A 20,738-nucleotide genomic window follows, 5' to 3' on the forward strand; every position below is an offset into this window, starting at 1 on the left:
TTATTCAGACAACACTGTTGAAAAATGCCGAATAGTGTGATAGCGCTGGTCTTAATTGATTGCGAAGAGAACCAAGCGAGAAGCAAGAAACCAAACAGAACCAAAAAGAAAAGAAGAAAATGAAAGCAGCTATGCGATGTACGTGTGTCACTAAAGTTGAGCGCGATACAAAATCAATACAAAATCGCACCTAGATATGTGTGTCATGACGTTCAACGTGTAAATTTCCATAATTTTTCTCCGTATTTATTAATTTCGTCCCTTAGTTTTGACCTCAGCTGTTGACACTGGAGGTTATACAGAGAACAGAAGAAAACCACGTATCCAAAGACTCCTGGTCCAATACGCAGTCGCACATCCCTGTTGTTCTCATTCTTTACGGTCTTTTGACTCCTTTAAAGAATAGTGATTAGTTACAATTTTACTCAATCTGTTAATGACTTCTCTATTGTATTCTTTATTGTAGAAAACGATTTTCCTTTCAAATCGTTTTTATGTATGTTTTCAAAATATGTAGTTCTTACCTTTTTGCTGTGCTAATTGTCTCTAATTCCCACTTCTTCCCTACCTTCCTTTTAGTTGTGCTTAGCATGCTGCTACCGGGATTTTGATGCTTCTACTTTGTATTTCTTCCGTCCTGTTCTGGGCTATCCGACTTTCTCTCTAGAGGTCGGGGCATGTCTCTGACCTCAGGAGCCTCGTATAGAGGCTCCTCAGCCTCTCGCCCAGGACGCTCATGACGAGCAACCAGACCAGGCCGGGGATACCATCCGGCCCCGGGGCAGTATTTTTGCCCCGGAGCCATTTGACGACCCCGGTCATTTCCTCCGGCGCGACCTCAAGATCCGGAGACCACTCATCGTCGTCTGGCTCAGGGACGGACCGGGACGCCTCCCCGCTAACGGGGAATAACGCGCCCACGACCCGCCCGAGTAGCCCCGGATGGGGAGCGCCCAGGGACGTAATCGTCCCATTGCCATCTTGTATGGGCGCCCCTACGGATCTCGGTTCAGAGAGCCGAGGAGATCGCGTCAGGCCTGGTCCTTACCCGCCTAATGGCCAGCTGCAGGGCGACCACCTTCTCCCTGTATCGTCCGTACAGCAGGGCAGCCAGTACTTCGTCTGTTCGTCATGATCGACGGGCGCGAGCGTACCGGCGCGGCGCGCGGACGCTCTCGGTGCGTAGCTCCGGTATCGCGCGCGACCGCCAGTACACCGCTTTCCTTGGGAAGACCCTGGCCCGGGGCATGGCGACGTCGCAAATCGACGTCATTGCACCCCGGAACCAATGGACCTCCCCATTCCCGTCGACTGGCCCGGCCGGTGTTGCTGGCCAGGTCACGACGTGGGCTGCCGCCATCAGAGCGTCCTGGTCGAGGCGCTTCAGCGCCCACCGCGGCTGAGGCAAAACCTCATCGACGGGGCGACGTCGGGGTGTCGATGATGGGGCGGCGGAGAAGCCGATAACTATGTATCTGTGGTCAGACAGCGTCTCGACCTCTTCCGCCACCCTTCACCCCGTAATACGGCGCGCGGCCGGGGGCGTTGCCCACGAAAGGTCAACGATGGACCCCCTGTTATGCCGCACGCACGTATGAACCGAGCCCGTGTTCAGGAGACGGAGCTCGAGTCCCGCCGCCCAATACAGCACCTCCGGGCCCATCGAGTCAGTCCCGGGGGAACCCCAAGCCATGGCCTTGGCATTGAAGTCCCCCAGGACCAGCATCGGACGGGGTAGGGAGATACATCGAGAGACCACCTTGGAGGTGCGTATATCGCCACAACCGCGGTGCCGTCCCAATCAACAGCCATGTATCCCAGGCCGCGCTCGATAGCCGACCTCGGCGGGAATCCCGGCCTCCCCGCCCATATTATCGCAGCGGAGCCAATCGAATCCCCCATCCAGTGTGGATGTTTGGAGACCTGTGCGGCTCCGCCACGACGGCCAACCCGGCACCCTGCTCGGCCAGGCATTGAAGCAGAAGATCCTGCGCTCTGGCCGAGCAGTTCAGGTTGACTTGGATTATCGGACCCGGGGGCCCCATTACTCGATCGTGTCCATCGCCGTCGCGGCATTCCTCTTTCGCTTCGGCTTCTCTCCAAATCTGCCGCATCCCCTCGTTCGCCTCGCACTGGCGGGGCACGCCCGGTTTCCAGACGGCTTGCCGCCCCCGCACAAAGCGGGCAATTGGGCGTGACCGTATAGCCTGCCACCTTATGGTCCCGACTGCCGCATCTATAGCAGCAGTCGGACCTGCCCTCGGCAGCAGTGCACCGCTGCCTGGCGTGACCCACACCAAGGCAGCGGTAGCAATGCGGAGGCCGAGCATTCAGGGCCTCTACGGCCGCCTGGGTCCAGCCGACAGTTGTCTGACCCGGACCGAGAGGGTGCCCAGTCTCAAGGGGAAGACCGTATTTCGCCGGTAATAACGTCCCCCTCGCTGCACCCGCCCACGCAGACAACAGCCGCAGCAAACTCTGCCGGCGTGGTCGAAACGACCAAGCCGCGCACCCTTGGGTCGTCCTTTTGACCGAGCGCGCGACCTTTACACCGGTTCCCGTCAGCGCTTGCTCCACTTTTGTGGCGAAGGTGGTGGCCCTGGCGGTCCTATCGTTGCCAGGGACCTCCTATATTATCTCCCCGGTCACCGCCCTTCGCGGCCTCAGCGGGGCGATGCCAATTTCGACCAGGTCCAGCTTGGACCTGGCAGTGGCCATCGCGTGCGCGTACGTCATGTCCACGCCAGCCGGAAAGGTAATGGTAACCGCGGCTGTGCGTGGAGGATGTGGAGGCAGGGGAGCCTTCTTGGGGGTCGCCGGGGCCACTCGTCATTTTTTATTCCCGGCCGGAGTGGCCTTGGCAGCCGCCACCGGTTTGACAGTGATAGCCGCCATTTTGGCCTTCCGGCCAACCATCTTAGACCACGCCTCCTATGTTGGAGACGCGGCGGAGGGTTGCGCTACGTTACGAGCCCGCGGGCGAGCGGGCTCTGGCTGGGCCACTTTTGCGACCCTAGCCTTCCCCTCTTTCTTTTTCCTCGCCCCCTCCCCTCCCTGTCCGTAGACTGAGGAGGGACGGACGGCCCAGCTGCCACCGATCGCGGGGCCAAATGCATCTGCGGCGCAAACTCTCTCCTGAATGATGCCAATTGAGCATCAATTAGGGAGCCTATTTGCGTCAACAGATCTGGTGGCGCAGCCGCAGGTGGGAGCTAGGACCCTTCTCGCCCGGGGTGATGGCGCTTCCGGGCGCCAACGATCGGCGCCTGAACTGAGCCCTTCTCCGGGCCCGGCGGTGGAGGCATTGCAGCAACAGCCGGTCTCGCCTCCACCACCTGACGGAGCCAGGCAACCTCCGCCCGCAGCTCCGTCATTTTCCCCCTGAGGAGGGCATTTTCGGCCTCCAAGACCCGGGTGGCGTCGGTAGCTGACCTCACTGCCAGCTCCGACACCCCCACCCTGCCGTTTAAGGCGGCCACCTTCAGGGCGCGGGTCAAGTTGCCCTTCAGCCCCTTCGACACGCCGGAGATCCTGGTCACCCCAGACAGGCTCTGCAATATGGCGGCCGCGACATCCCGCGTTGGTCGGTTGCGGAAATCTTCCGCAATTTTGGTTTCGTCCGGGAGCGGGATGCTCGACCGCGATGGTCTCGGCTCGGGGGCACCCGGGTCAAAGATTGCCGCAGCCTCTCTTGCCTCAGCCTCCAGTTGAGAGGCTTCGGCCAACCTAAGTTTGGTCCCGGCGAGGCCAACATAGTCGCCGGTCGTCGCCGCTGGTGCCCGGGGCGCTCTGCGACGAGAGGTTGGAGGAGATCGAGAAATCCGACGCCTCCCCATCGCCGCAGTCGTCCAGACCTGCCGCGGACCTTTTTATGCCGTCTGTTGCGGAAAGCATCCGCAACACCGGCACGGCAACCCGCTCGAAGCGAACACTCAACTCGCGGATGCCTCCCTCCTCATGTTGACTTCCTACGTCAACATTAACAGGTCACCCTATAATATTTTCCTTGATCGCTCTTAGTTTTCACCGCTCTTACCGGCATGGGAGGCCCTGTCAGGAACCGAAGTTCCTGCCGGCATCGCTCCAGTCTTCATCGCGGGTACTTAAGCCCCTATACTACGAAAGGTGGCGACCGCATAGGAGTGGCTTCTATTCCTGCCGAAACATACGACTATGCTTCAAATTTAGCAGATACACCTTGTTTTTTCACGTTTTCCTGGTGAGATCGAACAGTGAAACTGTTAGATCTACGAAGGTCGTAAGTCTCCGATTCAATCGTGTATGACACCGAGTCTGCGCGATTCCCTATGACTCTTTCGAGTGATACGAATGATAGGTTGATAAAGAATGGTTTTATCACTGGCTGATATCAATAACACTATATTTTAAAATAACATAACAATTTTTAGCACTATGGTGACTAACTGTACTTGGCTTAGAATGAATTGAGTTGATGGTGAGACCATCGACGGAGTCTTGATCGTCTTTACGCGTTGGTGTCTGGTTAGTATCTGTCTGTTCGTTGTCTGTTTTGCCTTTTAAGAAGATTCGTTAGGGGTGTGAAGTTTTTACTGAGACACTCGGATTGGATGTTTTTCAAGTTTTCCGGATCTAGAAAAGGAAGCGGTCGTTTTGAGTGATTGGTCAGAAAATTGTGAGCAAGGGGAAAGGTGACTGCCTCGAACTAACAGTCACTTGCAGGTATTAATTGTACCTGCGAGTGAATCTCGAGAAGAATCCGCGTGTCTCGAAGGTTGACCGTCGCAGGTGATAAGAGTGGGGAAAAAGATATTGCCTTGGGTAATTGGTGTTGTGCAGAAGGTAAAGGGAATACGTGACGATGAAAGAATTTTGGCGACCAGATGTAGGCAGCGTTGAAGGAAATATTTCAGGCAGGAAATAACGGCTTTTCGGATAATTAGATACTATTGCTACGGTCGCTTATTTGTTTGTGGTAAGACGCTTGCAGCACAGATGGGGTCGTTTGGTAATTATCGGAATCTATTGTATGGTAGGTACGGTGTAGGGTCGAGCGGTCGAGCCGCGTATGCTTCATTAAGATAGAATGCTAAATTTGAAGCTAAATCGTATGATTCGGCAGAAATTTAATCCAAATCGGACGTTTAGACTAAATTTGATTACAAATTGTATGTTTTTGCGGAAATTGTAGCTAAAACATATATTTCGGCTGACCTTGAAGCTATATCATAAGATTCGTGTGAATCTGAAGTAAAATCAGGTGTACCTGCTAAATTTGGAGATAATTTGTAACATTCTGCACAATTTGAAGCCACATCGTACGTTTAGTTAAATCTTGATGCTAAAGCATATGTTTCGGCAGAATTTGAAGGCAAATCGTATCTTTAGCCCGAATTTGAAGCTGAATTATATGTTTCGGCTGAATTTGAAGCTATATCATTAGTATTGGTAGAATCTGAAACTAAATCAGCTGTATCTGCTAAATTTGAAGCTTAATCGTATGTTTCGGCTGAAATTGAAGCCAAATCGTACGTTTAGTCTAAATTGGAAGCTAAATCATATGTTTCGGCGGAATTTGAAGCAATATCATAAGTATCGGCTGAATCTGAAGCTAAATCATCTGTATCTGCTATGTTTGAAGCTTAATCTTATGTTTCGACAGAAATTAAAGCCAAATCGTACGTTTAGTCTAAATTTGTAGCTAATCTATGTGTTTTTTGAAGAATTTAAAGCCAATCGTACGATTAGTCTAAAGTAGAAGCTAAATCATCTGTTTCGGCGGAATTTGAAGCAATATCATTAGTATGTGCTGAATCTGAAGCTAAATCGGTTGTACATGCTAAATTTTAAGCTAAATCGTATGTTTCGACAGAAATTGAAGCTAAATCGTACGTTTAGTATAAATTTGTAGTATAACCATATGTTTTTGCAGAATTTGAAGCCAGATCGTAAGATTACGCTGGTTTTGATGCTATATCATATGTTTCGGCTGATTTTGAAGTTATATCATAAGTATCGGCAGAATCTGTAGCTATATCGGGTGTATCTGCTAAATTTAAAGATAAATCGTATGTTTTGGCAGCATTTGTATCCAAATCATATGTTTCAGCTGAATTCGAAACTGAATTATATGATTCTGCTGAATTTGAATATATATACCTTCTGTCTAGAATCTATTCTCTTCTGTAGAATCTATATAGCTGCTATATATAGCAAAACGATTAAAGATCTACTAGAAGAGAGAACACTATACGAGACAAAAGTCTTCTATGAGGCAAATAATATCTATAAAGAGAAAATGGCTTAGATGAGGATGGTTAGTATCGAAGAGGTGGAGAGAACAAGAAAGATCCCTTCAATGAAAGTGGATATGATGAGTCTTGAGGCAGTAATCAAAGACATAGCGCGAATACTTTAATCGGCCCAAGCCTGCTATCAAGAGATTACGAAAAAGGAACCAAAGGTGTCAAAAGGGAAAGAAAATATAAATATGAAAATCGATGCACTTAAAGATAAGATAGCTCTCTTAAAGAAGGTCAGGATGTTTGGAGAGCTGAAAGACAAGGAGAAAACTACTGCAAAAAATAATGAGAGAACTAAACCTCAAGGCATGTTTAGGTCGGGACTTGACTGAAGCCATAGCAAAACTTGGAGAAAAAGCTGCTATATATCAGAAAAAGCCAGAGATATCTGAACAAAGAAGAGAGTACAGACGACAAAATCAGAGCTTTGAACTGTATAGAAGTAATTTCTATAGAAACCTTGAGGAATCGGAAGTCGTAGAGCATCAAGTGAAAAATGTAGAAATAAAGAATTTTTGGTCAAAGATGTGGGAAGAAGATAATGAAGAGATGAACGAAACAGATCTCAAAGAATACTTATTTGAGTTTATACCTGCAGAAAATGAAGTAAATACATTTCTATTATACAATGAGTTTACTGAGATAATCAAATATCTTCCCAACTGGAAGACGGCTGGCTGCGATGGAATATATAACTTCTTTATAAAGAAATGTGAGCTATTGCATCCATTCCTTTATGATATAATGAGAGAAATGTGCATAGAAGGCAAAATTGGAGAACCATGGCTTTACAAGGGAATAACGTACCTAATACCTAAAGGAACCCTTACAAAAGGTGGGGACTTTAGACAAACCTTTGTAAGTACCGTATGTCAAACCTTTATAAGTTAATGACGAAATGTGTCACCAAAATACTTCAAATAATCGTGGAGAATCGTGGAATGCTCGCAGAGAACCAACTAGGAACACTTAGAAAAGTCCAAGGAGCAAAAGAACAAGCACTTTTGAATAAGGCCATCAATATTGAACATAAAAATAAACTATCTATCATGTGAATTGATGTTAAGAAAGCATACGACTCAGTAAAGCATAAATGCCTTGCAGCTTGTTTAGAAAGGCTTAATCTGCCAAAGTGGATAGTATATTTCCTTATAGGAATAATAAATAAATGGACTATTTAAGTGAAATCAGGATGCGAAACGATAGTGGAAATAAGGGTTAAGAGAGGAATACTTCAAGGTGATAGCCTCTCTCCGTTGTTATTTGTACTTTGTATTGGTCAACTCAAAGCTCAACTCAAAGTTTCCTACGGTTGGAATAAAGACTAGGGAAGAATTCTTGAATACGAACTATCTTCTGTTTGTAGATGATCTAAAACTTATTTGTGAAAAAGAGGAAACATTATTAGTATTGAATTAGGAGACGAAGAAGTTCTTTAAAACGATAGGATTGGAGGTAAATCAAGAGAAATCTGCAACCAACAGTGAAAGGTGTGAACAAGATGCAGTCAAATCAGAAGGGACACAGGGGTACAAATACCTAGGAATAACGGAGGATGCAACAAGTGCAGTAAAAAAGGAAACGTTTGAAAAAGTAAAAGCCGAAGTTTTAAAAAGAACTGAGACAATATGCAAGACAAAGCTAAATGGAAAAAACATGATTAAAGTGATAAATGAATATGCGATCTCAGTAATAAATAATCATATTGGCCAATAACCAAGCGATTTCCAAGCTCTAGACTTTCAAATTCGCCAGGTGTTAATCAAACACCATATCCACCTACAGCCAGCCTGTAAAGAAAGGCTATACTTTCCAAGAACAGAAATTGGTAGGGGTCTCATTAATGTAGAGCATAGAAGCGAATACATGCTGTTTGATATCAACCAAAACTTTAATGAGACAAGAAACAATAATCTAAGATGCTCGGCAATACTTAAAGTGGAAGAAGAAAATGAGACACACCTTGCTGCAATAGACAAATACCTAAATATTAAGTACGGTAAACAAATGTTGTCAGTACGAGATATCTTAGAAGTACAAAAAGAAACATTATATAACAAAATTAAATATAAAAACAACCATAAAAAGTTGTATAATGTAAGGGATAACGAGCTAGTGAGCATTAAAGGCTCGCCGACTTGGCTGACTAAAGGGAATAATCAGGCTAGATCTGAGGCAACATACTGCTCCCTTGAAGACAGAAATATCTTTTGCGGTCAGGAGACTATATGTCCCCACTGCAGAAAACAAAGGAAAACAGTAGATCATCTAGCAACTAAATATGACTGTATGCTTGGGTTTGACTATACAAGAAAACATAATAAGGTTGTTAGATGTATCCACTTACTTCTTTGCAAAAAATACGGATTTAAAAAGTCCAATAAGATTAGATCACATTCCGTACAGGAGATCCTTAAGAACGAGAATGCAGAAAAATAAGGGCAGACACACGGATATCTACAGATATTAAAGTTGCCCACAACAAGCCTGATATCTTGGTAATTGATAAGAAAAAAATTCAAATAATTATTATAGAGGTAGGAATAACAAATCAAGATCTGCTTAATGTTGTAGAAAACGAAAAGCTAAGAAAATACGACTTACTAGCTAATGAACTTGGGATTATTCACAAGTCTAGAACCAAGATTGTTCCTTAGATAATGACCTGGGATGGGGTGGTAACTAAGTTCCACAAAAAATATTTGCATGAGCTGGGGATACAGGACTCCCTTGAAGCATATATTCAATCCATGGTGCTGAAGAAGATCCTTGAGTCTATCTCAATTGAGCGTAACAAAATGATCAACATGTCATTTAAACTAACCTATTAAATCTTTGTTATTATATTTGGCTACCGAAAAACTCAAAGTATAAATTTTCGATATGATAGTATCATTTATATGTTAGATTTATAAATGAAGTATTTAGGGAAAAATGTTTTATTTTACACGCTTCCATCAATTTATATTACTATATGCGGACAAATATAAAACATAATATGTTTTGCTTATTCTTAAAAATTGTTTTATAAATTTATGTCTGAGTACAGGCATATTCTGATACGTATTTGAAGTTATAGTGTTATTTTAATATTTTAAAAGATACCTATTGTAAAAATAATGAAATAATTTGTTTGTATTACTAAAAATATTCTTTTTATGAAAATAATGAGACATAAGATTTATAATATCGTTTTTTTTTATTTACTTAATTAGGGTTGAAATATATCATAAATGCCTTTTATTTGTTAAAAATACATATTTTATAAATCATCAAATCTGATTTTCAAAGAATCTAAAACACCGTCTTCAATTAAATTTCAAGAGAATTATTTATTTATTTTGAATTTATTATGCTTTTTATCTATCTATGTTTTATTTATTAACCCAGTATTTCAATTCAACCATAACTTACACCTGAATTTCACAACAGGAGAAGATTTATTAAATAAACGTAAAAAATTGTCAAACTAAATACATGTTTTCACATTTTTATTTACAGAGTTTTTCATTTTTATATATACAAGATTTCATTTTTTTATGTACAGGATTTCATTTTTTATGTATATCAAATTAAAAAAAAGTAACCCTTAAAATGGAAAGAAAGACTAAAAAAACAATTAGAAAAGAAAACAAGAGAATTGGTGATATTGGTGATAACAGTATTAGACAAATATCGTCAATGTTAAATATTCATAGACATACTGTTTATTTATCTAAGTATGAGGGTTAAATTTATATAATAATTTATATTCTCAACACATACTGTTAGAAAAATACTACATGACTATGAATCCGGAGTTATTTTTACAACAGCGGGCGATAAACGAAGGAATACATGCAAGGAAAGGAATGCTATGCACTCATAGGTCGAAACGATTTATAATAGTGTTTTACGTAATAATTCTTTAATTCAGAGTGAAATAAAAGATATTGTTTTAGAAAAAAATAATGTTAATGTATCAATTCCAAATATGTGCAGGAGATTGAAAAATATTGAGATAACAAGGAAAAGGCTATCTCTTCTGCCCATAGAAAGAAATACAGTTGAAAAAATTAATGACAGGAGGGTTTTTGCTACGGAAATTTCAAGGATATCGGATGAAAACTTGATATTTATTGATGAAACTGGATTCAATGAGCACACAGCAAGATCATATGGTTACTCACCTGTAAATACCAAAGCATATGTATATTAACATACCAGTTGGAAAGGGGATTAATAGAAGTTTATAATATGTGCTATTAATGTAAAAGGAATAATAGGATACGAATATATTAAAGGGTTTTATAACCCTGATCTCTTTATTTCTTTTATTAAACGGGTTTTAGTTACATGCTAAATAATAATACCAATAGCGTTTTGATTATGGATAACGCGCTCGAATTCATAAAACAAATGCTGTATCAAGGTGCTTACAAACAAATGCTATACTTTATAAATGATATTAAAACCTAAAATACTTATAAACCTTGCAAACTCGTTTCTTTTATATTATACGACAAGAATTGGAAATAGAGTATATTTTATTTTTTTTCTTAATGTTTTTGCGAGAATAAATAAATTTAAATATTCAATATAATACTATGATAATTAATGTAAGCTAAAATATATCAAACATAGTTTCATTTAATTTCAAAACGAAATCTTTTTTCATATTTGTTTTTTAAGTCTGTTAAGTTATATACTTATAAAATATTCTTACAATTAACATTTTTATACACCTAAATTATTAATATGTCGTTTTCTCAGACATCCATTCTTTAAAGATTAAACAAAAAAAACTTTCAAGATCAGTGTGTTTCATTTTTCAGCAAAATATTTCCTACATCAAAAATAGATAATCCATATTTTTTAAAGAAATAAGAATCTAATACTTTGTTTTTTAAAAATACATCATTGCGCAGATTTTTAATCTTTAATAAAGATTCTTTAATTTGAAAGAAAAATGGATTCCATAAAATCGAGCTGTTGTGTAATATCTTTCTTAAATATATAATAAAATGATGTACAATATCCTGATGTTTTATAGAAATCATTTTTTTGCGCAAGTTTAATTTGTTGTCCTTAGATGGTGTATAGATGTCCTTGCTCTTTGACGGATTAAGTCTCATAGAATTTATTTGTGATTTGTAAAAAAATATTTAAATGTTTCTTATAGTCCTTTTTTACAAAATTAGTAGATGTTTCATTATAAAATACAAAAAGCTTGCTTCTTCTATATATGGACAGTCTTTTTTATCATCCCAATCCTTAATTGATGGATCTGGTTCTAAAAGCACAAATATATCACCAGATTCAACCATATATATATATATATACTCATATGGTGATGAATTAGATCGTTATTTAGAGGATTGATAAGTTTGAGTCTTATTGAATGGATAGATGTCATAATTTCGTCTAATGTGGAAATAGAACCATATAATTTATATATCATAGGGATATAATAGAAATCGATTTTATATTGAATAATTAAAAAAGATATGCACTATCCATGATCAAAGATCTATACCGAATCTTGTCGTTATAAGATCTAAAGATACATATGAAATTTTATATCACGATTATAAAAAAATTTTATCATTCTGAATTGAAAATTAACATAATTATAGTTTAAAAAATATATATAAAAAAACAGAAAAGTTTTAAAACAATCATTATCCTATGATTTTTTAATAATGTATTTATAATATTGTTCATATTTTATTTTAGCATATGATAGAATTAAATTTCTAAAAATTTTATACATATCAATCTAATTTAAAAAAAAACAAAATTTTTTTAATATATTTTTAATTCAATTTGATACTTTACTCTTTTGTTTCTATTCTAAAGACTCTCTTAAATAAATAAAACAAACCGATTAAAATATGCCATGTTATTCATGTGATTCATATATAAAACATAACATTCAAGTATAAATATATTTTGTATTACAATTTCTATTGGTGTGTGTGTGTGTGTGTGTGTGTGTGTGTGTGTGTGTGTGTGTGTGTGTGTGTGTGTGTGTGTGTGTGACATTAATTCAATAAAATAAACAAAAATTTGTTAATGTACATGTCAAATTCGAAGCAGAAAAACCTAATTTTATTTGTTTAAATTTAATAAAACCAAAAATAACATGAGTAAATAAATATTATATAATAATAGATCAAAAGGCAACAACGAAGTAAAGGCAAGGAAACACTGTTCTGTTTTTTATAAGATATAAATTTTTTTTATGAAACTATCAAGAATTTGCATTGCAAAAATTATAAAAAGACTATGAACCATTAGACAACAACATCCTAAAGAGTATTGAATTTTGAATGTACAAGACAGCATAATAAACTCGTTCGCGGCGCGATACATTAATCACTAGATATACTTCTGACACATAATCCATATTCTCAAAAAAATACAAAACTACTCAATTTAGGAAATAATTGCAATAAAAAAGTAGATATTTGAGTTATATATTGTGGTATAAACCACATATATTGTTTAAAAATTTATCTTCTTTAAGAAAATTCTAGAATTTAGAATTTTCTAGAAAGAATCAAAGATAACAATAAAAATATTTTCTAACCGATATCCAGGAACAAGAAAAGATGAATACAAACTATCTAAATAAAAGAGATTGTTTTTTAAACATATTTTATAAACAGAGTAAAGTCGACCAAATCTAGAGCGTAGTTGAAGAGTTCCTACGTTCAGATCGCATACCTGCTAATTATGTCATATATAAATTAACAATAACGTTACGAACCATTATAAAAACTCTAAAATATTTATATTTTTGATAAAATAAAAAATATAACCACGTTTATAGATGTCGGAATAACTTGTCAGGACAGTTAGTAAACGGTCAAAACTGAAAGTTGAGGAAATATAGCATTTTTGCAAATGAAATATAGCTAATGTACAAATTGAAGACGAAGATAATACTATGGTATCGGGTGTCATTTCCTCGGACGGCCGAACGATGAACGACAAGGGCCCACGGTCGATGCCTGGATTTTTTGGCAGTGAAACATCGACTGCCAAACGAATGCGTCGAGTAAACGATTATTCGCGAACGCGTCTCAGTCATCTTTCGTAATATCCACAAGTGTTTCGGATTATCAGTGATTAATTAAGTGATCAGTGTTTGGTAACAGTGTAGTGAAAAAAGTGTAGCTGTACGTTGTACGAGGTCAGTGCCCTTCGACATCGTGAGCCACAATTCCAAAAATGGGTGAGTTTCTTATTGATAATATTTTTCATATTTCTCTAATAAACAAATCCTTTACGTCCCTGAACGCGATTATTTATTATTAAATCAGATTTGCAAATCATTCGTTGAATTCTGTTCGGACACGGAATTATTTAAATTAAAATATCATTTACGAACTTTGCTAATCCTCACTGTACACCTTGCATAAAAATTTCATATGGTACACGTAAAGTGTCATGCACACCAGAAAATTAAAACGGCTCTCACGGTTAAACTACTTATTATTTCGGGTCCGAAAAATTAGTAAATATTCTTCAGACATTCTGAAATAAGGATGAATAGCGTTTTTCTTAAAATTATCACTCTAACGTGGTAAAATAAAATTCGGAAGTTCACGCACCGTGATTTGTTCATTGATTCAAACGCAGCACGGAGCCTCCATCTTCTATCGAGATCCACGGCCGAAGCACGTTTCTCTCGATCGATCGACCACGTTGTAACTCACGCCCTCGCCTCTCATTGATCAGAATTTTTTCGTTAATAACTCGTAAATAAAGCTGCGGATTGCATTTTCGCAAAGGAAAAAGTTGCTTCAAATGACCTCAGCTACCCTTCGTTTTCGGCTGTTAAAATAATTATGGAATACATAATTGTGGAACACATCTCAGGTACTCCCCATTAACAGGTGGAAATATCTATATATTACGCATGACCACCCATGTCATAATTATGCCTCCTCCTACTATTTTTTAGAATATGTCTGTTTTTCAGACCTTAAGTCATGGCAGTAGTGATGAAATTCATCAGGTCAATCTATATTAAACCTTTTCTCATTTGAAAAAATTACATTGCACCATTCTGAAAACCACTTTACATGACTCAAGGCAAAATTAAATTGTTTAGACTCGCAGATTTTATGATAGCTCATATATATTGCATGTTTTGATACGTTAAATTGTAATTCATTGATTATTTGCTACAAATTAAGATTCCTTTTTCATTTTTAATCCCTATTTTATTTGTTCTTTCTATTTTTTTAATTTTAGAGCGACGGATTTTGTTCTATGTATTAAATTATACACCAATGTTTTGCCCTTATTTATTTAATTTGCAGTTTTTCTGACTACATTTAAATTTGAGTTATTGATCAATTTTTCCATAATATATATATAATTTTTTTTCCTTTAAACATAAATATAAACAATTTATGACAAGAAAATTTATTTTTTTACAAAAATACTAGTTTTTTTAGGTGGTCTTATAGTTTTGGAACGATTTTTTTAAATTAAAAAAATTTTTCCTTGAAAAATTGAATATATATGTATTTCTAATCACCGAAAGTTCATATATATATATATATATATATACAGGGCGTCCCAAAAATGTCTCGCATTACGGAAATGTGGGGTAGCTGAGATCATTCTAAGTAACATTTTCCTTTGCGAAAATGCAATCTGCGGCTTTGTTTACGAGTTATTAATGAAAAACACCGGTCAATCGATCGAGTGCCATGTGCTCCTGCCACTGATTTTGACAGCTGAAGGGGCACTCTGTGCTGCGTTCAAATCAATGAATAAGTCACGAAAGATATCAACTTTCGATATTGTTTTTACCACGTGGCAGTGGTAATTTTAAGAAAAACGCTATTCATCTTTACTTCAGAATGTCTCAAGAATATTTACTAATTTTTCGGACCCGAAATAATAAGTATGACAGCCGTTTTAATTTTCTGGTGTGCATGACACCTCATGTGTACCATATGAAATTTTTATGCATGGTAAAGATTAACAAAGTTTGTAAATGTTAATTTATTAAATTTTAATTTAAATAATTCCGCATCCGAACACGATTCAACGAGCGATTCGCAAAGCTAATTTAATAAATAATAATCGTGTTAAAGGACGTAAGAGATTTGTTTGATAGAGAAATATGAAGAATATTATCAATAAGAAACTCACCCATTCAGTTGTAAATCTACTACATGGTCGAAAATATATGTGCTGGAGGATAGTGCATGGACCTCGTACAATGTATGGTGAACTGCACAGCTGATCTGTATCCGTCGGCCACGGACAGAAGGATGTTTCCAGGCAATAAATAGCTATTTAACAAGACAATAACATATTATTGTACCCATCTCTAAGACATCTAAAATAACCTTAAATACTAAAAAATATGGGTGGCCTCATAATTTTGGAACGCACTGTATTAATTATATTTACTATATTTTATAAATAGTAAAATATCTTAACACTATAAAATGTTATAGTAGTTATTAAACATAAAACTTTATTATTATTCCAACTAACTAAATCTTAGAACGTCCGTTGATATTTTATATTGTTTTAACTCCCTCTTTAGTAAAGTTAACATAATATATTATTTCTAGTATTTATTTCATAAAATTATACTAAAGAGTTTTCTCTATCTCATGAATATTATAAAACAACAAATATTATCTTGATTTATAACGATTGAAATGTTCTTTTTGATATTTATAAAGAACCTAAAATTAAAATAAGGGCGGGTCGACTTTTAAAATGAAATAAGGGCCCTGAAAATAGAAGACTAAAAATTAACGGCAAAACAAAATGCCGAATAAATTAGAAGACTAAAAATTAACGGCAAAGCAAAATGCCGAATAAAATAGAAAACTAAAAATCAACGTCAAAAATGATATTATCGAATAAAATAGAAGACTAAAAATCAGCGGCAAACACAAATATTTCCGAATAAAATAGAAGACTAAATTTCAACGATAAAATATTGCTGAATAAAATAGAAGATTAAAAATCAGCGGAAAAAATAATTAACGAATAGAATATAAGACTAAAAACCAACGTAAAATAAAGCCATATAAAATATAATAGTAGAAATCAATGATAAATAAGGATTACCAAAAAAAATAAAACTGTAAAACCTAAACCTAAATTTAAAAGCATTAAAAATTTGGAGACTAATTTTAATTTAAATGTTATTTTAGTTTTTATTTGCTTAAAGTTTTTTTTAAATTATCTTAAAATTATTTTAATGTTTTAGGGTTATTAAAATCAATTGACTCGCTACTATATAAAAATTCCTGATTTTTTATTTACTTATTATCAAAAAGATATGTCAAATATAAAGTATATAGTATCTTTAATTCAAATTATTGTTTTATTTAACTTATTAACTATTTCACTATGGGTGTCGCCTAATAAAATAATCTGCATGAATAGATAATCAGCAATTGTGGCCGGCAATTCTTTTGGTTAAAAAACAGAGACGTCATATCATGTTATCGTTTCGGCTAAAATTTTTTTATGATATTAAAAAAAAGGCTATGCATTCAACATTTTTAAATTTGAAAAAATTTATGTCTAAATAAAAAAAGAATTTTAGTGATGTTTATATGCTCTATTTGTATTTAAAAAAAATCAAAAATTTAGGAATGTGTAATCATCAGTATTTTTGAATATAGTTTAATAGAAAGTATTTAAAGTCTTGAAAAAGGAAAATATCGCTTTATAAACTCACAAAATACTACTTAAATGAATAAAAAGGTCTTGGTATCATTGAGTTGTTTAGAATTCTCGATATATATTTTTTATAAGTTTAAAAAAAGATCAGAATGTGTTTTCTTTCACATTATTATAAAAGGGTATTTGTTCATTTTTTGACTAAAATAGTAGTTACATTTTAATGACGGTGTTTGTCGATGATATGTTATGACGTCAATGTTTTTTGCCGAAAAAAAATTGCTGTTGACTGTTATTATATATAAATAAATGCATCCTAAAGTTTATATTTGAACCATAAATAATACTTTTACGTTATTATAGCTTGTAAAAATATAAATTTCCCAAATATACAAACAATAATCACTTAGATCAGCATTTCTCAAACCTTTTTTTTAAGTGGAACATTTTAATAACTTAAAAATCTTTGCGGAACACTAATTCGAGCATAATACACCCAGTGGTACACTTATATATGAAATTTGTTGTACAAATCCTCTATATAACACGATTTAACCTATTTAAATTATTGTCGCAGGCCTAATCGACTTTAATGGAACACTATTGTTCCGTGGAACATAGTTTGAGAAACGCTGATATGGATAAAATCAAATTGTTTTTAAGTCTAATAAACAACGCTCGTTATTAATATAACATTTAATTATCACAGTTTTATCTAAAGGATAAAAAGCCTTTATAAGAGAGTTAAATGACTATTTGTTTTATACTGTGGTTTATCGGAAATATGATTCTTACATCAAATAAGACAAGTAGGATTGTGAAACCACATAAAAAAAGTTTTATCTTTGATTATTATACAATACATCTATATATATATATATATGTATAATACATTATATTTATTGTGCAATATCTAGTATAATACTTCATTTATCGACAAAAAGAATTGATCATCCCATCTCATAAATATCAATTATACTAACCAAGAAAAAAGGCAAATCTACAAGCTATTCTTTGTAATATTCTTTTATATTTTCAAAATTATGTAAAAATATTATATAATTTAACTAAATATTCTTAATGTAATCATTACAGTTTTGTCAAGAAAAATATTCACTTCTTTATTTGTAAACATTTCTTTAAATATAAAGACTTGTTAACCGAACATAATTAGTAAAGCGATATATTTAAAACGCGTTTTTAATTTTTATAGTATTTTAACCACTTATTTGATCATTTTAAATTAAAAATAAAATATTTTCTTCAAATGTTAACATATAAAAATGTAAGCTCTTGAAAGATGTAGATTGTAATTATGTTTAAAATATAAAATTCGTGTCTGTAAATTAAATAATTAAATTAACTTATTTTAATATTTTCATTAAAAAATATGTTATTTTTTTTCTTAGACCCAAACAAATATTGTTTGGAAAATTTAACATATATTCATTTTTAAAATCATGTTTCTAAACTTTTTATTGATTAACTAATTTATATTTTATTTAAGATTTATTATATTTTTTTTAATTTAAATTAATATTTATATATTTTCTTTTAAACGTTTAAAATACCTGAAAATAAATTATATTAACATACTTTAATCAAAGTTATTGACATATAAAAATACTTTTATAATTGATTATTTTTTAATTTTACAATAAATTCTAAACATAAAAACTTAATTTATTAACGTGATAAAATATTTTTGTTATATTTATGTTATTCTTCATAATCAATTAACTAAATTTTATGTTAAAAACTACTTTAAAAACTACTTTAACGTAGATATAACTCCATATTTAACCTTTAAGATAAATATTCCTAGAGATTCCATTTCACGACAGTACCTATTCAAGATTATTATACTTGGTCTACTCAAGCTATTAAAAAAACACATCCTAATCTTATCTAAACTAACTGTCATCAGTATTTTGAACTAGCCAAGAAAGCAGATTGTTTTTATACTCATCATCGATTATATTGTTTAAAAAATCTACATCTGTATCAGAAATAGGAATAATTTCAACGCATTCTATGTTACTTTCAGATCTAATAACAGGTTTGTTGTTATCGAACATACTTATACAATTGTCATTATAAAAACTATTTTCTTCAAAGTACATATCGCGTTGCTAAAATTCAAATCTAAAAAGGTATCTTGAATATGATTAACTTCATTTACACTCTTATCGCTTAAAAATTCAAAAGAATGAGTAATATCTGGTATCATAGAGAGTTCGGACTACTAAAAATACCATCATCAAGTGTTATATCATATTTGTTCATAAAAAAAGAGGACAGATTTGTTCTTGATAATTTATAAAAAGATCTTTTTCAAGATTATATAATGCAAAGAAAAATCTTCATCTATTATACCAGGACCATAATGATGAATCAAATCATTCAAATAGTGATGTCATCAAGATCAAGGCAAATAGCACTTTCAGTCAAAGCTTCTTATGCACAGTTCCGTGATTAAAGCTTTTAATCATATTTTTCAATTTGTTAATGCTCGTGGTGCTCCTTGTGAGCTTCGAGCTTTGTTGTAATTTGCACGTTAGTGTGCCGACAAAAACTCTATTTTGCTAACCGGGTGCTCCAATAACTAGCTTCCCGGGAGACCTCTGTATCCACTGACGACTCAAGATGGATCAGGGTGGATGGACAGATCAGGACTGACGAATAACCGTGTGGCATCCGCGAGGTCACCTCGGTTATCCCTACCTTTACTTAACCTAAGGAATTACGGTCCAATCACTGCAATCCCAAATCAAGTGAGACTGCCCCAAAACGGTGGGCCGGGAGTTAGGAGGGAGAGTGGCAAAATAACTCCTGCTAGACATCCCGCGTTGATGGGCCTACGTGCCCGAACAATGCCAGACCCAACCGTAGTTGACTGGACCGTAATCAAGGACCAGGAGACGTTATGACCGTGCCACATGTGCCCGGGAACGGCCCGGGACAGACCCATACCGTCCGGGTACCCAAGCACATGGCCCTTGCCATAAATCCTGGCCACTTGGCCGTAACATACCGCCCACCTTGAACTACCCTAGTTCAACAACAATTGATTATAAAATCGGCTGTGGCTCAACGGTACTCGATCCGGTGAGCTCGTCTTCGAGAGGCAGCAAGCAAATCCTGGTGGTGGGCCTCTTTAATGTCCCCTGGGCTGTACGGAGGGTGACCACCCTGCAGACACCATCCTGACCGGGATGCAGCTCCCAGATGCGACCTAGGGCCCACTTCATGGGGGGTAGGTTGTCCTCCTTGATGAGAACCAGAGCACCGACATTGGGAACAACAGCGCATCCTTGTCTCCATTTCCGACGTTGTTGGAGCCCATGCAGATATTCCTGGTGCCAGCGCTTCCAGAAGTGCTGAACCATCTGCTGTAACAACTGAAACCTATTCAGCCGGTTTCGCGGGGTGTCCAGGAGATGGACATGAGGCAATGCCGTCAACGCCTCTCCCACCAAGAAGTGACCAGGCGTCAGTGGGTTCAGGTCAGAAGGATCGGACGACAAAGGATGGAGGGGACGGGAGTTAAGACAGGCTTCAACCTGTGTTAGTACTGTACACATCTCCTCAAATGTGAGCCTCTGCTCGCCTATCACACGTCTCAGGTGCGTTTTGACGGAGCGGACCGCCCGCTCCCACAATCCGCCAAAATGCGGCGCGCGAGGGGGGATCAGCTGCCATTGGATCTTGTTTTGAGCCAATGCCCCTTTAACCTTGTCGTTGTGAGCGGGGGATGCCAGTAAGTGACCCAGGTCCCTTAACTCATTTCGCGCTCCAATA

At 36.8% G+C, this 20,738-nt stretch overlaps 1 protein-coding gene across 1 annotated transcript; it reads left to right on the forward strand.

Moving 5' to 3' along the window:
• The first annotated feature begins 6,566 nt into the window (after positions 1 to 6,566).
• Positions 6,567 to 8,720, forward strand: LOC143263815 (uncharacterized). Its single transcript, XM_076528567.1, has 3 exons — positions 6,567 to 7,139; positions 7,701 to 7,970; positions 8,067 to 8,720. Exons 1-3 carry the CDS (start codon positions 6,567 to 6,569, stop codon positions 8,718 to 8,720), a joined length of 1,497 nt encoding a protein of 498 aa, XP_076384682.1.
• Positions 8,721 to 20,738: the final 12,018 nt, after the last annotated feature.

Source organism: Megalopta genalis, chromosome 1, assembly GCF_051020955.1.
Source record: "Megalopta genalis isolate 19385.01 chromosome 1, iyMegGena1_principal, whole genome shotgun sequence".
Taxonomy (NCBI): domain Eukaryota; kingdom Metazoa; phylum Arthropoda; class Insecta; order Hymenoptera; family Halictidae; genus Megalopta; species Megalopta genalis.